General features: G+C 41.9%; 2 protein-coding genes across 4 annotated transcripts in view; one reads left to right on the top strand and one right to left on the bottom strand.

The window, feature by feature from the left end:
- Positions 1 to 12,703, top strand: part of ILDR1 (immunoglobulin like domain containing receptor 1) — a 35,564-nt gene extending 22,861 nt beyond the window's left edge. For 2 of the 3 annotated variants that reach the window (XM_030801894.1, XM_030801892.1), the window contains 3 exons: positions 5,728 to 5,859; positions 6,073 to 6,893; positions 11,618 to 12,703. In XM_030801894.1, the coding sequence (XP_030657754.1) occupies positions 5,728 to 5,859; positions 6,073 to 6,893; positions 11,618 to 11,659 (995 nt within the window). In that variant the 3' untranslated portion in view covers positions 11,660 to 12,703. The remainder of the gene's footprint in view (positions 1 to 5,727; positions 5,860 to 6,072; positions 6,894 to 11,617) is intronic. The other variant, XM_030801893.1, reaches the window with a different exon arrangement.
- The window catches only part of CD86 (CD86 molecule), a 131,595-nt gene extending 114,841 nt beyond the window's left edge, over positions 1 to 16,754 (bottom strand). The window contains exon 1 of the mRNA XM_012502118.2: positions 16,716 to 16,754. Coding sequence (XP_012357572.2) covers positions 16,716 to 16,750 — 35 coding nt within the window. The 5' untranslated portion in view covers positions 16,751 to 16,754. The remainder of the gene's footprint in view (positions 1 to 16,715) is intronic.
- Between the last annotated feature and the right edge of the window lie 3,577 nt (positions 16,755 to 20,331).

Raw genomic sequence — 20,331 nt, 5'->3', positions numbered from 1 at the left:
TTAGTATTTATACATTTTCCTTAAGAAGTGGGGGGCAGCAATGAAACAAATGATTATATACTTGTGAAACTTCAGTTAGTGCCCAGCAAATCTATATTTTACATAAGATAAGGTGAATATTAGAAAAGGGGAAAAGAAGAATTAGACCTTATCTTGTCTTTGTTCTGTAGCTGGGAAGATAAACTAGTAATTGACATTATCCACGTGGAGTCTTTTGAAAGGGCTGGTCACTGTGAGAGGGGATATAATGAGGTGAGTCTGACCTCCCATCCCGTCATGGCCATGAACTTAGCTTCCAAGGTTTCTCTGGGGTCCCCTTGGCCGAGAGGGGGTCTGTTAGTCATTTGGCGGCTTAGAACTTTATTTGTATTTCTTATCTCAAAAGTTCCCAGGTGATGTGCTGCTGCTGATAGAGGGGCCACACTTTGAGAATCCTTGAGTTAGGGCAAGGGAAGAGGGAGCAGATGATCTTGCTTTCAATGTGATCTTCCTTTGCACTAACATCTGATCCTTTAAAACAGAACTGTAACAGAATTATGCCCTAAAAAATGTTGGCTACAGAATACACGGTAAAGGGAAAATAATACAAAATTATTCTATAAAGTTATTTTCTTGGTCAAATAGATGGAATAGCACCAACTGCTTTAAATAAAAGGTTTTTAATTTTTTTTTTTGGCTTTTGTTTTCAATAACATTTCCTCTTCCTAATGATCTAAATAAAGTACTATATTGTAGGAAATTTGAGAAATTCAGGAAAATGTAATGACTCATCTGAGTACCCAGAGATAACCACCTTTATCAGTTTGATCCATTTGAAAGGAAATTTTTTAAGGGAAAAATAATGAATGACCTATTAAGATAGAAACAAAACCTGATCTGCAATGTGAAGAAAGTCGGTGGCCTGAGTCTGGTTTCAGGCCTGTGCTCCGAGGTTGCTGTCTTATAGGAAAAGAGAACTAACTTTTATTGGATGTCTGATGTGTAGTCCCCTTGCATACATTTCCTCACTGAATCCTCACAACCACCCTAGAAGGCAGAAGTCATCCCTGTTTAACAGATGGGAGACCAAAGGTCAGAAAAGCCCCACAGCTGGGAAGTAGCAGTGGCTTTGCAGAGTTGAATCCATGTTCATCTGACTTGTGAGAGTCTGCATTCCTACAGCAGAGACTGCCACAGCCTCTGTAGGTGGATCACTGTGGGATTGGCTAAGACACCATAGGAGGGGAAAAGTCGCAGAGGATGCAACATTGGACTGTGGGGCCCCCTACCTTTCAGGGATCTTAGGGAGGAGCCCATGGAGAAGTCACTGTCACTGGAGTAATAATATGCAGGATGAGATAAGAAAAACCCACCCAAGATGCCTGCTTAGACTCCCTAGGTTCGTGGGGCTCTAAAAGCAGGCAAGACTGGGGGCAAAGCTAACACAAATGATAAGTGCACCCCTTATTAGTAAACTAATAAATGGAGGTTCTGTGGGAGAGTTGTTTCTCCTGAGGAATTAGGTTCATTTTAAAAAACTAGTAAAATCAAGAAATGTGGACTACAAAGATCTCTAAACTTGGGCCAATGAGGTCACTTTCAAAGTGAGTCACTGGGGCAGACTGTCCTGAGAAGTTTGTTGACAAGAAGAATTGCATGGAAGGGCATGAGTTATTAAAGAAAGCTCTTTGGTTAGAGGAGCAAGGAGTTATTGTTGGTGTTTGTAGAATAAGGTAATCCTAAACATGTTTATAAGCAAAGAACCAAAGTTAATATCAAATAAGTAAAGTGAAGCATTAAAAAGTGAGGTGGTCACTGATGAGTGATGAAGCTGGTAGGAGTGGCTTCAGCCCTACAAGGAAAGAACTGGCCTTAGAAAGGGAGTGGAAGGGAAAGGGAAGCAGCCTGGCCTCTGAAGACAGAAAGGAAGTCATTAAAATGTGGAGGATGATTAAGATGTAAGGGAGGAAGCTGAGGGAGCTCACATCTGCCTGACTCGATTTCAGCAAATCAAAATTCTAGATGCAGAAGGAAGCTTCAAGAAACATATCAGTGATTCTTGAACTTCTTTGATCACATCCCACCTCCCCAACCTGCTCCCACTTTCTAGTGAGTTAAAAAAGGATTAGAGAGGAGAAAAATGAAAATAAGACCAAATTTTAGTAACCCTTGATAGTTAACCTAATAGTGGTAAACAGCCCTCGGTAGGACTTAAAGATAGACGTTTTTGAAATGGAAACGTATTTTTTCCCTAAGAACTGGAGAAACGGCTTTCATCCCTAGAGCAGTTACTGGCCCTCCTTACTGGAGAACCTCCAGGCATGCCCAGCAGTAGGCCACAGCCACAATGAGACTCTCTGATCTCTCCTGCTCCAGCTCCTTCCGCCTCACAGCTGAGGGAAGTGAAGTCGAGGGAGATTTTTCCACAATTACTGTGTTAAAGCCTGTTAGCAGTGGGCCCTGGACTAAACCTAGGTTTCTTGGCTCTATGTTCAGGGCTGGTTCCTCTTCATCAATAGAAATGAAGTCATCAGCAGAAAGTCCACAGGCAGGGGAAGACCTAAGAGGTGGGGAATGTTTAACCTGCTGCTATAGAGGAGGGAATGCATGTTTGAGAGGTCAAGAAGGAAAGCCCTATTGGGAGGAGGGCTATTTGAGGTCAGTTGCCTGGTTGGGACCCAGAAGCATCTGCTGGTAGTTTCCTAAAGCTAAAATGACAAGAGTTCAAAGGGGCATCGGATTCTAGGAAGCACCTGAGGATGGCCCAGAAATGACTGGTCAGTCAAATCAGGGAAGACTGGTAGTTTTGGAGAAAGCAAATAGGTTAAGTGACCATAGGTTAAAAGAAAGGCAAGGGCCAGGCATGGTGGCTCATGCCTGTAATCCCAGTACTTTGGGAGGCCAAGGCAGGTGGATCGCCTGAGGTCAGGAGTTCAACACCAGCCTGGCCAACATGGTGAAACCCTATCTCTATTAAAAATATAAAACTTAGCTGAGCATGGTGGTGGGCGCCTGTAATCACAGCTACTCGGGAGGCTGAGACAGAAGAATCGCTTGAACCCCAGAGGCGAAGGTTGCAGTGAGCTGAGATCGTGCCATTGCACTCCAGCCTGGGTGACAGAGTGAGACTCCATCTCAAACAAAACAAAACAAAACAAAACAAAACAAAACAAAACAAAAAACAAGGGCAAGAATGGGTTCTGTAAGAGTGGAGAGGGGATGGTAAGGAATGGTGACCAAAGGGTTGTTGAGAATCCTCAGCAGTCAATTCCAAGTTGACTCCTACATTATTGGAACAGGGAGCTTGTTGAAAATACAAATTTTCTTGCCTTGTGTTAGACCAACTGAAGGAGAGTCCCTGGGAGTGAGACTCAGAAAGCTGTATTTTTAACAAGCTCATTAAGGGTGACTAAGGCAGATTTTACTCCACTGAGGTTAAGAGATAACTTATTGGGAGTCTTTTGCAGCTTTGTTGCCTTGTCCAGGTTTCCTACTTTTATTGCCTATCTGATTCCCCATTAGGTGAGCAACAGATACCCCTGATAGCCTAGACATCCTGTGAGGCTGTTTTCAGGGATGCGGGGGAAGGCAGGGAAGAGAAAAACTCAAAGGCTGTGTCTTCCATCCTGTTTCATTAGTTTCAGTGCAACAAGGAAGGGTGAGACCCTGGAAAAAAGGTGTTGCAGCTAAGGGAGCAGGTGAGTTAATCTCTGGACTGTGTGAAAAAAACTCAGGGAAATGTCAGAAACACTCACGGAGGATCTGGAAGGGTTGTTAGAGAGTTATTTGTGGAGGGAGTCCCATTAGTGAAAAAATCATTTGAGGAGCAAAGAGGAAGCACAACTCTGCCTTTCTCCCTGACTGAAGGAAGCAGGAGGAGTGGCTAAATGGGAATAGGACTATCTGGAAGAGGCGAGGATTCCATTAAAGGGGTACAGTGGGTAGGGTTGTTCTCCTTGGAATCAGATGTCCCCAGGCTATGGAAGGAGAGACTAGTCTGGTGTGGACTTTGAAAGGTCTGGAGCTGAGTTAGAGACAGGTAAATTGAGGAGGTGCCTGCAGGGAAGGTTTTTTGCTTCATCACAGAAAATAAAGGAGCCTGGGGACTTGGCGGTGTGGTACACAAAGAGCGTAGGCTTGAGTATCACACAGGTTCACACCCTGGCTCTGCCAGTCACTAGCTGTGGGACCTTAGGCTGGGAAGGTAATCTCTCTGAGCCCAACTTCCTCACTGGATTCCCACATGAAGAGATTTTTCAGAGAACTAGTTAGCTTATGTAAGGTAAATTACATGTATAAGGCTGGGCATTCCAGTATGTATGTTGGTGGTGGCCAGTAGAGGGAGCTAGGGAGAGGCGTCTCTGCAGAGGGAGAGGGCAGCGCTGAGCCTGTGGACCTGTCTTCAGGGAGGCTCCAGGCTATCAGTTGGCATGAAGGTGTAGCTGCTGGGGGAGCTGCTGCAAGTTTGCATCTGATTTCCTACAGGCTACGCTGTGACTCACACTGAGGGGTGGAGCTCCAGACACTTCTGGGGACTCTGTTACAACCCTTCCTGTTGTGCTGGAAGTTTCATACCGGAATCACTGGGCAGCCCACTGGATGACCCCTTTGCTGCTGGCCTTGGCAAACCCTACACCCTATGTGGCTGTGTTCAGGATGCCAGCTTTCTGCCCCCTTCTACTGTGCCTGGACCTGCTGTTTTAGGAGTGGCCACAGGGCCCAGGGAAGCGAGGAGGAACTGAGAATGCCAGGCTGGGGCCTATCCTCATTCACACTGAGGCTGGCACTTCCTGCACTTAACGTACAGGCACGCGTCCAACACGTGTGGATAGACAGAGTCCTTAGGAAACATGAGGCACTCAGCCACAACTACCCCAAAATAGAAAAGCATGAACAAAAACAACAAAATGCTTTTGTTTTTAGTTTGTACTCACTGCGGGTTGTATGCCTCAGACCAGCCCCACCTAAGGGGCTGGAGTGACATTTTTATGGATCCCTTGCACTACTTTTTTAATATGATTTTCTTTGCCATAAAAGGAAATAGTATTTCTCATCTCCCTTCCCTGCTTCCACCCCACCCCTTAGAAATTCCCCTACTTAGGGACAATCTCAATACTTAATAAGGCGAGAAGAGTTGAAAGGACCCACTGGAATCTACTTGAGCTTTTTGCATGCCCTTGCCTTCTTCCCACAAATGTTCTTCCACCCAGGGTTGGCACGCCAGCTAGAAACACTCTTCCATGCAATTGCCAAGTAATTCTTCCCATTATCTTCAGTATCATGCCCTTCCCTTTTTCTTTCACTCTGAGCAGATGCCCCCAGCCCCTGACTCACAGCCTCCTCTAAGTCCTTTGCATCTGTACCTTCTGTTTCTGGCCTTTGGCTTCTAGTTTTGTTGGCCTATGGCTCAATAATTCATTGTATGCTAGTATCCATGAATCTACCTATGGATTTTGGGTGACCTTAGGAATAGGCAAGATGATGAAATGATTTTGAGGATAGGAAGTCAAGTTTTAAGAATATACTTTCCTGGGGTACAGAAGTTGCAGTCTTGAAGATAATTTAATTCCAGCTCCTCGCCAGGGGGACATTTAATTTACTACCCCCTTAACCCTTACTCCCATGCAAGATAGGTGAGAATGGACAAGAGAAGCTGGCCTCTTGCAAGGCCCCTAGGTGGAAAGAAGTGAAATGGGAGGTGTGGGGCTTGCCCTGGCTGAGGCTGCATTTCTCCTTCTTCCCCTGCAGCCCTGGCCCGCCACCGCTACATGAAGCAGGCCCAGGCCCTAGGTCCTCAGATGATGGAAAAACCCCTGTACTGGGGGGCGGACAGGAGCTCCCAGGTTTCATCTTATCCAATGCACCCGCTACTGCAGCGAGGTAAACTCTTCCAGAGATTTGGGGTAGGGGAGGGCAGAGGGCAAGGGCAGGAACATGGGCTACATCAAGGCCTCTGTGACCAATGCGGCAGGCATCTTCATGATGGAGGATGAGAGGGAGTCATGCTAACCAATGTCACATTTTAATGTCCTGATTCTGAGGTGTATGTTTTGGGCCATTTGTTATATATGTCCTGTCCTTGTTTACATTCAGATTTGTCCCTGCGGTCCAGCCTCCCACAGATGCCAATGACCCAGACCACCAATCATCCTCCCCTCGCCGATGGTGTCCTGGAGTATTTGGAGAAAGAACTGCGGAACCTCAACCTGGCCCAGCCTCTGCCCCCAGACCTCAAAGCCAGATTTGGCAATCCCTGCAGCATGCTGTCCTCCCTGGGCTCTGAGGTCGTGGAACGCAGAATCATCCACCTGCCCCCACTGATCAGAGACCTGTCATCCTCAAGGAGGACCAGTGACTCCCTGCACCAGCAGTGGCTCACCCCAATTCCCTCCAGGCCCTGGGATCTGAGGGAGGGGAGAAGGCAGCACCATTACCCTGATTTCCACCAGGAGATCCAAGACCGGGGGCCAAAGTCTTGGGCATTGCAAAGAAGGGAGTTGGACCCATCGTGGAGTGGAAGGCACCGTAGCTCTAGGCTGAATGGGTCACCCATACACTGGTCAGACAGGGACAGCCTAAGCGATGTCCCCTCGTCCAGCGAGGCACGCTGGCGGCCGAGCCACCCTCCTTTCAGGAGCCGCTGTCAGGAGTGGCCCCGCAGGCCCAGCCCCCAGGAGAGCACTCAGAGGCACGGGAGACGACGCAGGCACCGCAGCTACTCTCCTCCCCTGCCCTCCAGCCTCAGTTCCTGGAGCTCTGAAGAGGACAAGGAGAGGCAGCCCCAGAGCTGGGGAGCCCACCGCCGCCGCTCGCACTCCCCACACTGGCCCGAGGAGAAGCCGCCTAGCTACCGCTCACTGGATGTCACTCCAGGCAGGAATAGCAGGAAAAAAGGGAGTGTGGAGAGGCGCTCGGTGAGCCTGGGGCATCCTGCTAAGGGTTGGGCATGGGCAGAGAGGAGCCTCCAGCCAGGCATGACCACAGCCAACACAGGCTGCCTCTCATTCCACCACAGAGGGTGCCTCCTCCCTGTTTTGCCCAAATTACACTGTGCGCTGGGTGGACTACCTCTTGTTAGAGCTAAAGAAATCAAGCGAGTGCAGAGTGCAGGGGAGAGTTCACTGCCTGTGAAGGGCCTTCTCACCGTTGCTTCAGCTGTCATCACAGTCCTGTGGGGCAGGCCAAGCGAGGTCACAGGAGAAAATGAGGCTCAGCATGATTAAGCACCTTGCAAGCCATGAGTTAGGACTTGAATGCAGTCCGTTGTGGCTAAAGCCTCACCTCCCTTCACAGCTGCTTTGCTTTCTTTACTTAGCAACCCATTTCCATACCCCAAATTAGAACACTGGGCCTGACAGAAGACGCTTGTTAAGTCAGCATGCAAGGCCCTGGTATATATGAGGTTGGGACCCTCTGAGACATCCCCTGGAAAGGACCATTAAACTGATTTTTAAAACCCTGATATTCCATATATGGGCCAAAACATTAAGATTCTGTGAATAGGCAAGATGCCAATGGGTGCCAGACATAGTTAAAAGGGGAACACAGAAGGAAGTAGGCCTTTAGGGCCCCTAGATGCAGATCTTTTGTATTTTTTTAAAGAAGTGACTTTAAAAATTATTTGGGGCTGGGCGCGGTGGCTCACGCCTGTAATCCCAGAACTTTGGGAGGCCAAGGCGGGTGGATCACCTGAGGTCAGGAGTTCAAGACCAGCCTGGCCAACATGGTGAAACCATGTCTCTACTAAAAATACAAAAAATTAGCTAGGTGTGGTGGCGGGTGCCTGTAATCCCAGCTACTCAGGAGGCTGAGGCAAGAGAATCACTTGAATCTGAGAAGAGGAGGTTGCAGTGAGCCGAGATTGTGCCATTGCACTCCAGCCTGGGTGATAAGAGCAAAACTCTGTCTCAAAAAAAAAAAAATTTATAATTAATACATCCAAATGACAGCATTCCTTTAATGTTGCCACTTTGCAAAGATATGTTGCCATTGCTCAAAAACATTAATAAACTGCCTCAGAGCCAACTTACAGGCTACCCCTGAAGATCTTTTCTCTATTTGACCAAAATCCTTTTCTCTTTTGCTTCTGTTGAGATAGTCAAAGTTATATACAGTAACTCTGAAATAAGTTCCAGGAGCAGAGAGATATTATAAAAGAAGAAGTGTAGTCTGTCACAGGCTTTGAAGGATACAACTCTCATTTGGAAGTACATGATCTGCTGTGAGTTTTTTAAAAAATCACACACATGGTGTGTGCAAAGGAGCAGGCCTCTTAGGAGAGCCACAGTGCTGCTCTTTCTAGAGCAGAGCCTTGGTGAGAGAGTGATTTGTGAGGAAGGTAGCAAAGACCAGCAGACACTTCTGTAATAATCAATGGCAATTATATCATCTTCTCACAGATGTCCCTTGAGTGACAAGGATCAGCAATAGTGAAAATAGCTACCCCTTGCTAAGCGGTACTGAGTTATAGACATCTTATATAACATCTTACTTAATCCTCACAACAACCCTGTGTGTTTTGTACGATTATCCTCATTTACAGATGATACAACTATTTCTTCTGTGTTACCAGTAAGAAAATTACATCCTGAAAGAAAACACAATCACACTTCCTTTACTCATGTAGTGACTAAACCAGGTCTCTTCATTATAACAACAACGACAAAAAAAGTTAAGATCCAGTTTTGGGCCCCAAATCTACATGCTATCTTCTTCTAAGTTAAATTATTTTCTTTTCTTTATTTTCTGTAAGTTAAATTATGTGGCTTCTTGTAAGTGAGAGAAGGGTGAGGAACACCAGTTACGTTCCAGACACTGGATAAGCCCTTTAAGCCCTTTCCAAGCTTTCTTTTTCTTCTTTTTGAGACAGAGTCTCGTTCTGTCACCAGGCTGGAGGGCAGTGGTGCGATCTCGGCTCTCTGCAACCTCTGCCTCCCCAGTTCAAGCGATTCTCCAGCCTCAACCTCCTGATTAGCTGGGACTACGGGCATATGCCAGCACACCCAGCTAACTTCTGTATTTTTAGTACAGATGGGGTTTCACCATGTTGGCCAGGATGGTCTCGATCTCTTGACCTCGTGATCCACCCCCCTCGGCCTCCCAAAGTGCTGGGATTACAGGCATGAGCCACTGTGCCTGGCCTCCAAGCTTTATTTCATTTAATCCTCACAACTATGGGAGGCTCTGAGAGGTCAAGTAGCATGCCCAAAGCCACACAACCAATAGGGAGTGAAGCTCAGGTTTGAATTGCGCTTTGATTCTCAAGCCTGTGCCCTTTCAATAATTCATGCTGCCTCCTTAGAGAGAAGTATAGTCAAGTGCAGTGGCATGTACCCATAGTCCCAGCTACTCAGGAGGATAGAAGGATCACTTGAGCCCAGGTTCTAGGCTCAGTGAGCCATGACTGCACCACTGCACTCCAGCCTGAGCAACAGAATGTGACCTTGACTCAGAAAAAAAAGGAAGAGAGAGATTATCATCTGGAGTCAATGTTTTCTTCTGGTGACTTTATTTCTTCCTCATTTTCTGAAAATATCACAGCTTCCTTTACCACCTACCACAACCAAACCAAATTTTCAATTGTAAAGTTACTCCCAAGAAGCAAAGATTTTGTACAAGAAATTGTAAAAGCCTCCATTGTTTGGAGTCTCTTTGAGCTTATCTCCCAAGGAGTTATCACTTTACTTATCACATTCAACTTTCCATTCATATTCTGACAGTGAGCAGAGGCCCAGGATCAAAGCTTGATTTGGCAGATTGCTCAGTTTGAAGGCACTGTGTTTAGTTTGTTTTGTTTGTAACTGGAATTTTGAATGCCTTTACTGAGGCAAAGTCTGCAGGGCCAAAGTCTTGCTGTTCCCTCCTCTCCTAGAGGCTGGCTGCTGCTTCTTACACAGGCCGCCTTCCTAGCCTCTGGAGTCATTGGAGCTTGTGGTGAAACATCATAATACAATTGGGCCTCTAAATGGTGACCTTCCATCATGCAGCACTGGAAGTTCCTGTTCACTGCTTGAGTTGATAAGATATAACACTATTTTCCTAAAGCAGGCTTTCAGCAGCTACAGCTTTACCATAACTTTTTATAAAATGCTTATTTAAAATACTTCATTTGGCATTTAGAGAAACATAAATGGAACAACTTTTTTGTTGTTGTTCATGTGGAACCTTCTCTCTCAAGAGTAATGTTTAACAAATAGATACTGACAAACAAGGGCTTCCATGCAGATGATTTCATGGGAACTGAAATAGATAGGAACTATATGTTACACAGTGCCCATGAGAAAATGGAGGTTATATGGAGATATCTTCCACCCAACTTCAGAACCAGGATTTCAGCCAAGATCTTCTCAATTCAGGTCTGGTGGCCTTTTCACTCCACTGAAGCTATAACCTCAGAAATATAAGGAGCAAAAACTTCAAGCTTTTACCTTCAGTGAGTATAGACTTGAGTGGCCCAGGATCCTGGACTCCTTCCAATGAATTATCTTTCTTTCTCATCTTACCCTAAGACATTCTCAAGGTATTTCTGGCTTGTTCCAAACTTGGCCAGTATACACCTGTTCTAATACAAGAGAAAACCACTGTGTTCTTTCTTCTCCAAGCTAAATTCAAACTTTCTATAGAGAATCCCAGCTTTTTTCTTGACTTTTTGATTTAATTTTTAAAAAGTTTTATGTCGGCATTCTTAGTCTCCTACTTTCAACAAAATGTCTACTCCCTGATCATGTCTAGGTTTTCTTTTAGCAAACTTGGACAAGTTCCTTTTACCACATTTCATTGTTTTCCATTATGTCAGAGAACACTTATCCTGCAGTGTTTTGATTAGAAATCATGACCCCTAAAACTCACTTTCCTCATAAATTGGAAACTTTTTTTTTATAGCAACATGAATGTACGTACATATGTGATCCCTTTTGAGCAGTATATTTTAGGACAGATACCTCATTTTCCTATTTCAAATAAGATGAGGAAGGTTACATTCATGGACCACAACTATAAGTATTCAAAACTTAAATAAAATGTCCCCTACCATAGCTAGAGAAACATGAGAAATGTAAACCACAGTTCTTCACCCTCACTGAGGAAGTGGAAAAAGCCCAAAGACCAAGTAGAGTGGAATAACTTCTGAAAAAAAGCCACTGAGTTTGGTCAGGAAGAAGTAATTAGTGATCTTTGAAAAACAACTTCAGAGAAATACTAAGGTTTGAAGCCAAACTTTTTAGGAAAGGGCTTGGAAGGAATGATTCAGGAGATTATAAAAAGGAAAAAGAACTGAGCAATGTCTTCATGAATGAATGGGAGAGAGATGGACAAGAATGGAACAGGGTACCCCTTTTTCAGTCTAAGGGAGACTTGAAGGTATTAGAAAACAGAGCAAGAGGCAAAGTAGACTGGAAGAAATTTTCAGAAATTAAAGGTATTTGAGGGAGTCTCTAGAGAGGTAAGCAAGAAAAACGTAAGCCTGGGGAGACAGATTGGTTTCATGAAGAGTAAAGAAATATTTTTTAGGTTCAGATCTGCTGTCCTGGCAGCCATCACCCACTTAGGATTTGTGAATCAAGAGCACCTTATGTGTTACATGCATAGACGGATTGCACTGACTGGATTTTTTTTGTGTGTGTATTCTTCTATTTCCCAGGAGAAAGACAGCTCTCATAGTGGAAGGAGTGTGGTCATTTAGTCACCAAGCACAACACAACTTTTGTGGCTACTTCTCGGCTCCTGTGTGTCATCAGCATCACCTAGATTTCCAGCTGACTTGGGACCTGCAAGTCTGAATGTAACGGTTTTTGGCTTAGATTCTGAGAATCAAATAGAAGAATTTTAAATACAGGAGTTTGAGATTGGGTGTAGTGGCTCACACCTGTAATCACAGCACTTTGGGAGGCTAAGGTGAAAGAATCACTTGAGACTAGGAGTTCAAGATCAGCCTGAGAAACATAGTGAGACCTCGTCTCTACAAAAAATAAAAAAATTAGTTAGGTGTGGTGGCATGCACTTGTAGTCCCAGCTACTCAAGAGGCTGAGGCAGAAGGATCCCTTGAGCCCAGGAGTGCAAGGCTGCAATGAGCCAGGATCCCATGATCACACATCTGTATTCCAGCCTGGGCAATAGAGCAAGTCCCCATTACTAAAAAACCCAAAAAGCCAAAAAACAAAAAAGTTACAGTTCGAACCAACTGTAGTTTTAGCCTTGGTTCATGCTCTCTTGCATATTTATATAGTCTCTGACTTGTAATGGACCCGGACTGGAGTGTGATCCCTCAGGAACTTAGTAGCCTGAGTCTTTCAGTAGATTACACTGCCCAGAACCCTGGCCATTCTCAAAATGAGAACTTGGGAATCTTTAAGAAGAAATCAAACACGTTTTAGGAGAAGGAAATCTATGGAGTAGTATAGGGACATTCCCATGGGAATGTGTCTTCCTCCATAGCATGTCTTGAGGGTCCTTTCTTGTTAGGAGTTTATCCTGCCAGCCCATAAATGGACTATTTATTATAAGTGTAGGAAATCACAGAGAAGCAGTTTTGCACCACCCTTATTCCTGTGCCTTGTTTTCCTCTTGCTCTTTTTTACCTGTATATCTAATTTATATTTTCATATATATTGTGTATTGATTGAAGTCACTTTAAATCCTTCTTGGGAACAACACAGTATATAAATAAGAAAGAAAGAAAACATGTCAAGCTGAGCATGCTGCTCCAAATAAATATCTGCTTTCCTACTTTGGTGCATTTGATTGGATTAAGCCACCTTCACCACTAAAGTTCAGAGAAGACCCCAACCAACCTAGGTAGTTCTGGAGCTACTATTCTCCTGGCACTACTCAGCCTTTCAGAGCTGAGATTTCCCAAGCAGAAGCATCCAGGCAGGTCTTGCCACTCAGAGGGACCCAGGAAGAAAGGACTGTATTTTCATTGTAATAGGCTCTACCACCCCCTCCCATTTTTCTCAGCCCCTTTAGAGGCTTCATGAATCCATCTGTGCTTGATGTAGAGATCCACACTGAGCAGACTGGAAGGAGATGGCCTAAGTGGAGGAGAGTATGTGTGTATGTTCCTTAACAGTATATCCTTATGTGCTCACTTTAGATCCCATTTATTGACACATCCATTTTCCCCCAGTCTCATTAATTTAATTACATGTGGAGAAAATAGGTTAAATTTCTGCATTAGGTAGACTTCTCTGGGATTTTTGATTATTCATATTTAATTGGATCTGAATTAGTGAAAAAAATATATTTACAGATAATGTAGACGTAACATTCAGTAGGTGAGAGACTTCTGGTCTGGACAAGATGGCATTGTCCCATTTCTCCTGCTATGCCCTGCTAAGCACAACTTAATAAATTTTGGAAATGGTACAAGAGAAAACCAAAGGAGAATTCTAAAGGTGTTAAGAAGAAAGCAGGTTGGTTTGAAAAACCAGGACCAGAAGAACAGCACAGAGGCAGGGCATTTTATTTCCCCCTATCAGAAGGTGTTTCCTGACTTTCCATCTAGCAGCAGAAGGTAGCCCAATAGCTCATTCTTCCCCCTGAACCTAATGGAGTCCCTCCGGCAACCTCAGACAAGGGGACTGATTGGGAGTCCTACAAAAAATAAGTGACCAGGGGAAGCACCCGTATTCCCTGCTGGGTCAGAAACTCCTCTTTTCCAAGGAAAGATACTGAGGTGGACAGGAGGAGCTAGTAAGAGAAACCTAGGAAAAATAGGTGGTCCAGTTGGGAAAGCCTTTTTGCACAGGCCTAAGACTGTCCTCTCCTGCCCAGAGATACTAGGATTGGCTGGTAGAACCAGGAAAAGGGACCTGTCACAGCCAACATCCCTGAAGCCAGCAACCTGGTCACAGAAGCCATGATGTGGAAGCAAGACTCCTCCCAGGCCCAGAGAAATCTAGGCAACTAGAGGCACCTACAGGATTTATTATAGCCCACCCTCACCAACAGACACCTGGCAACCCAGCCAGGGAGATTCCTCCCGCCCTTTCAGGCAGCACTAACAGAGACCAGTGGGAGCCCTAGATAAACCAAGCAACTAAAATAACACTACAAGGGCTCTGACAATTAAGCTGCCATTAGAATTACAGCCCACAAACGTAGGCTAAAACTGTATGCTAAACCTAAACAGAGTGAATCCTTGCAAAATAAAATATTTAAATAGAAATGAGTCTCCTAACATAATAGGCAAAATGTTCAGAGTGCAAATCAAGAACCAATAAAATCACAACTTGAGTGAAAAAGGAAATCAATGGATTCCAGCACTGAGATGAACCAGATATTGGAAATTATCTGATAAGAATTTTAAAGCAAGGCTGGGCGCGGTGGCTCACACTTGTAATCCCAGCACTTTGGGAGGCCGAGGCGGGCGGATCACGAGGTCAGGAGATCGAGACCACGGTGAAACCCCATCTCTACTAAAAATACAAAAAAAATTAGCTGGGCGTGGTGGCGGGCGCCTGTAGTCCCAGCTACTTGGAGAGGCTGAGCCAGGAGAATTGCTTGAACCCGGGAGGCGGAGCTTGCAGTGAGCCGAGATTGCACCACTGCACTCCAGCCTGGGCCACAGGGCGAGACTCCGTCTCAAAAAAAGAAAAAAAAAAAAGAATTTTAAAGCAGACATCATAAAAGTGCTACAACAATCAATTACAAATTCTCTTGAAACATGAAAAAAACAGAAAAACCTCAGAAAAACAGAAGTTTTATCAAAAGGAAACATGAAAATTATAGAACTGAAAAATACAATAACAAACTGAAAACTCAATGGATAGGCTTAATAGTACAGTAGAGATGATGGGAGATAAAAATCTGTGAACTTGAGGACAGAACAATAGAATTTACCCAATCTGAACAATAGAGAGAAAATAAACCAGAAAAAATAAACAGACCTCAGGGACCTATGGAACAATAACAAAATATCCAGCATTCATATTATTGGAGTAACAGAAAGTAAAGGAGAAAAAGGGTAGAGATGAATGAGTATTTGAAAAAATAAGGGTGAATACATTCCAAATTAGATAGAAGACACTAACTTAGAGATCCAAGAACTGAGATGAATCCCACAGAAGAAAAAAATATCCATACCCAGGCACATTATAATTTTTTGAAAACTAAAGACAAAATCCTGAAAGCAGCAAGTGAGAAATAGTGCATTACTTGTAGGGGAACACCAATTTGAACGGATTTCTTATCTGAAACCATAAATAAGGAAGTGGCCAAATATTTTTTAAGGGATGAAAGAAAAGAATCGTCTCCTATAATTCTAGATCTGGCAAAACTATCTTTTGAAAACAAACAAAACATTCTTAGGAATGAAGGGATTATAAAAACATTAACAGATGAATGAAAACTAAAAGATTTTGTGACTAGCCAGTCTACCCTTAAAAAACTAGCTAAAGGAAGTTCTTCAAACAGAAAAGAAATTATAAAAGAAGGAAACTTAGAACATTAGGAAGGAAGAAGAAACAACAGAGCAGAAATATGGGTTCATACGATAGACAATTTTTTCCTTATGGGTTTTAGAGAATATATTTTATGATTGAAACAAAAATTGTAACACCATCTGATACTTAAAACAATGATATTTAAAGGTGAGGAAGCCAAAGAGACCTGAATGGAAGTGAGGTTTCCACACTTCATTTGAAGTGGTGAATATTGATACCAGTACATTGTTGTAAGTAGCATGTGTAACACCCAGAGCAACCACTATGAAAACTATACAAAGTGACAAACTCAGAAGTATTACAAATAAATCAAGATGGAATCTAAAACATGTTTAAATAAGCTGCAGAAAGGCAAGAAAGATAAATGAGAACCAGAGGAGACAAATAGAAAATAAATAACAAAATAACAGACTAAAGTGCTAAAATATCAGTAAACACTGGACCTTAAATGTAAATGGTCTAAATATACCAATCAAAAGACAGAGATTGGTAGAGTGAGTTAAAAACCATCCATAATCCAACTATGTGCTGCATATAAGAAACTCATTTCAAGTTCAAACACAGGTGAGTTGAAAGTAAAAAAGGGTGGAAAAAGATATATCACATACACATTAATACTTTTTTTAAAAAAAACAGGAGTAGCAATAGTAGTGTCTGATAAAGTAGACTGCAAAGTAAAGATAATTGCCAGAGACAAAGAGGGATATTATATAATGATAAGAGGATCAATTAGGAAGACACATTATACTAAATGTGTACAAACAAAACCACAGGGCCTTAAATACCTGAAGCAGCAATTGATAAAGCTGAAATGAGAAATAGAAGAATGTGCAATTATGGTTGGGAACTTCAACATCATTCTCCCCTTTCCCCAGTAACTAATAGAACTATGAAGTAGAAAAATCACCAGGATATGGAAAATCTGAGCAACACAATCAATCAACAGGGTCTAATTAACATTTATAAGACATACCACCTAACAAAGTTTTTCTCAATTGCCCATGCACTATTCATCAAATAGAAAAGACATAAAATATATAGTAAAACAAATTTGACAAATTTAAAAGAATTGAAATCATGTGCTCTGGCCATAATGGAATTAAACTGAAAATCTCTAACAAAGACAACAGGAAACTCTTGAAACACTTGAAAATTAAATAACACACTTCTAAATAATCTATGCGTCAAACAGGGAGTCTCAAAGGAAATTAAAAGGATAAATGAAAACATATCAAAATATGTGGGATGCAGCTAAAGCAGTACTAAGAAGAAAATTCATAGCACTATATACTTACATTAAAAATGAAGAAAGGGGCTCTTGATTTCTCATGTTGCCCACTTGGCCCTCTTCCAAATGTACTTCCTTTCATTCCTTCTCTAAAGCTTTTTAATAAACTTTCACTCCCCCCTGAAAAAAAAAAGAAAGGTGTAATATCAATAATTTATGTTCCTACTTTCCTCAAAAAGAGGAGCAAAATAAATCCAAAACAAGCAGAACGAATGAAGTAGTAAAGAGCAGAAGCCAATGAAATTGAAAACAGGAGAATCTTACCAAAAAATGCAATGAAAGGAAAAGATTGTTCTTCAAAAAACTGTAATAAAATCAATAAACCTCTAGCAACATTGACCAAAATAGAAAATGAGTCACCAATATGAGGACTTGAACAAGAACTCTCATTTCAAATACTGCAACCATTAAAAAAGGTAATAGTATTACATATGGCTTTATGCTCATAATTTGACAATTTAGAATAAATGGACCAATTCCATGAGAACCACAAACTACAAAAACTCAGATGAAATAGACAATCTAAATAGCCCTATTATTATTAAGGAGATTGAATTTTTGATAAAAAATCTCTCCAAAGGCCGAGTGCGGTGGCTCACACCTGTAATCCCAGCACTTTGGGAGGCCAAGGCGGGTGGAACACAAGGTCAGGAGATAGAAACTATCCTGGCCAACATGGTGAAACCTCGTCTCTACTAAAAACACAAATTAGCTGGGTGTGGTGGCACACGCCTGTAATCCCAGCTACTCAGGAGGCTGAGGCAGGAGAATCACTTGAACCCAGGAGGCAGAGGTTGCAGTGAGCTGAGATCATGCCACTGCACTCCAGCCTGGTGACACAGTGAGACTGTGTCTCAAAAAAAAAAAAAAAAAAAACTCTCCAAAATAAAATATCCAGGCCCAGATCCAGATGGTCTCACTGACTAATTCTACTAAACCTTTAAAGGGGAATTAACACCAACTTTATATAATCTCTTCCAGAAAATAGAAGAAGAAATATTTCCCAATTTATTTGGAAGGCCAGTACAAAGCCAAAGACATTACAAAGGAAAAAAAAAAAAATCTCTCCTAAAATTAGAAGCAGAAATCCTTTATAGAGCATTAGCAAATCTTTTAATACACCATGAACAAGTGGGATTTATTCCAAATAAGCAAGCTTAGTTCCCAGAATAGACCAATCTTGAAAAATCTTGAAAAATAAAATTGGAGGATTTATATACTTCTCAACTTTATAATATACTATAAAATAATCAAGATAGTGCAGTATTGACATATTGATCAATGTGACATAAATTAGGAGTCCAGAAATAAACTCCTATACCTGTGGATAAATTGATTTTTGACAAGGCTGCTAAGGCAATTCAATGAGGGAAAGATAGTATTTTCTACAAATGGTGACGGACCACTTGTTTAGTCATATGCAAAAAGATGGATTTAGACTCTTACACCTTATACAAAAATTAACTTCAAATGGACAATAGACCTAAATGTAAGAGCTAAACCCCAAAAAGTACAGGAAAATCTTTTTTTGTCCTTAGGTAAGGCAGAATCCTTAGATAAGGCAGAATCCTTAGATATGACACCAATAGCATAATCCTTAAAAGAAAAAATGTATAAATTGAATTTCATCAAAATGTAAAACTTTTGTATTTCAAAAGAACACCATTAAGAAAACAAAATACAAACTACAACCTTAGAGAACATATTTGCAAATCATATTTCTGATAAAGTACTTCTAACCAGAATATATCAAGAGGGCTTACAACTCAATAATAAGACAAACCCAACTTGTTTTAAATGGGCAACGTTTAAATAGAGACTTCATCAAAGAAGATATAAAAATTGCCAACAAGCACATGAAAAGATGATATACATCATTAGGGAAATGCAAATTAAAACCACAGTGAGATACCACTTCATAGCCACCAGAATGGTGAGTTAGTCGGCTAGGATTGCCATAACAAAATATCACAGACTGGGTGGCTTAACAGAAATTTACTTCTCACAGTTCTGGAGACTGGAAGTCCAAGATTAAGGTGCCTGCAGATTTGGTTTCTCCTGAGGCCTCTTTTCCTTGGTTTGCAGATGGTAGCCTTCTCACTTTCTCTCTCATATGTCCTGATCTTTTCTTTCTAGGACACCAGTCAGATTGGAGTAGGACATACCCTAAATATCCTCATTTTAACTTAATGCCCTCCTTAAAAGACTTATTTCCAAATATAGTTACATTCTGAGGTACTGAGGGGTTAGTGCTTCAACATATGAATTTGGGGGGCAGGGACACAATTCACTCCATGACGTGGTAGGCGTATCCATGGGCTTCCATAATAAAAGGGAATAAATTACTGACATGCTGCAACATGGACGAGTTCAAAAACATTATACTAAAGAAAAGAAGCCAGATACAAAGACCATATATGAGGTGATTATATTTGTACAGAATGTCCAGAAAAGGCAAATCTATAGAAACAGAAAGTAAATTAGTGGTTGCCCAGCACTGGAGTGGGAATAGAGATGGTAAGTGAACATGAGAGTTATTTTCAGAGTGATAGAAATGTTCTAAAATTGGTTGTTATGATGATCAAACAACTTTGTAAATTTACTAAAAATTGTTAACTTGTACAATCATAACAAGTGAATTTTCTGATTTGTATATTACGCCTCAATGAAAATTTTAAGCATAGTAAATGAACATCATACCAAGTATTTTTTTCTCTGCTTATATAGAATGAGAGCAATAGATAACCTTTTAAAATGTGTTCATATGAATGCTACTACTTTTTGTCAAAAAAAAAAACAAAACAAACTTTTGCTGGCTGTAGTGGCTCACACCTGTAATCCCAGCACTTTGGGGGCCAGAGGTTGGGGGATTACTTGAGCTCAGGAATTACAGACTAGCCTCAGCAACATAGCAAGACCTCGTATCTACTAACAATAAAAATTTTAAAAAATTAGCCAGGCACGGTGGCATGTGCTTGTACTCCCAGCTACTTGGGAGGCTGAGGTGGGAGGATCGCTTGAGCCTAGGAGGTCAAGGCTGCAGTGAGCTATGACCGTGTCACTGCACTCCAGCCTGGGCAACAGAGCGAGACCTTGTCTAAGAAAAATAAAAAATAAAACCTGTTTTGCTGGATTTTAACAGAAGAAAAGTAAATTGAAGGGAAACTAGAGGGATTGTTAAACTTTAAATCTTTCATTTCAAGAGATTTTATTTCTTAAAGGAACCCTCCTAGATTATGAAAGAAGACAAAGGAAAACATGATGCAGTTAGAATCATTGTGCTTTAAACCCTCAGGTTTCAAATGGACTTCCTGGTATTGAAAATGAAAATACTGGCACTCTCACACTTCCTCTAATATTACAGCTCTGCATCTCTCAACTTAGTTTTGTTGTTACAGTAAACAAAACTAGTTATGTTTATTTTAGAAAACCCAAAAAAGATAATTTTTATTCAAAGTTATTTTCCAACTTCCACAGAAGGGGAAGAAAGAATTCTGATGGTCATCTTAAAAATCAAAGCTGTTCTGATCTTTTAGGATTCTGCAGAAAAAAAAGCTGCACTTTTTTGTGGGAGTTTTTATAGAGGACACTATTCATAGAGTTCACTTGAAGTTCAGGTACAT

Source organism: Nomascus leucogenys, chromosome 21 (assembly GCF_006542625.1).
Source record: "Nomascus leucogenys isolate Asia chromosome 21, Asia_NLE_v1, whole genome shotgun sequence".
NCBI classification, from domain to species: domain Eukaryota; kingdom Metazoa; phylum Chordata; class Mammalia; order Primates; family Hylobatidae; genus Nomascus; species Nomascus leucogenys.
Note: the sequence above shows the minus strand (reverse complement) of the source record. Positions and strands in the feature narration are given on the sequence as shown.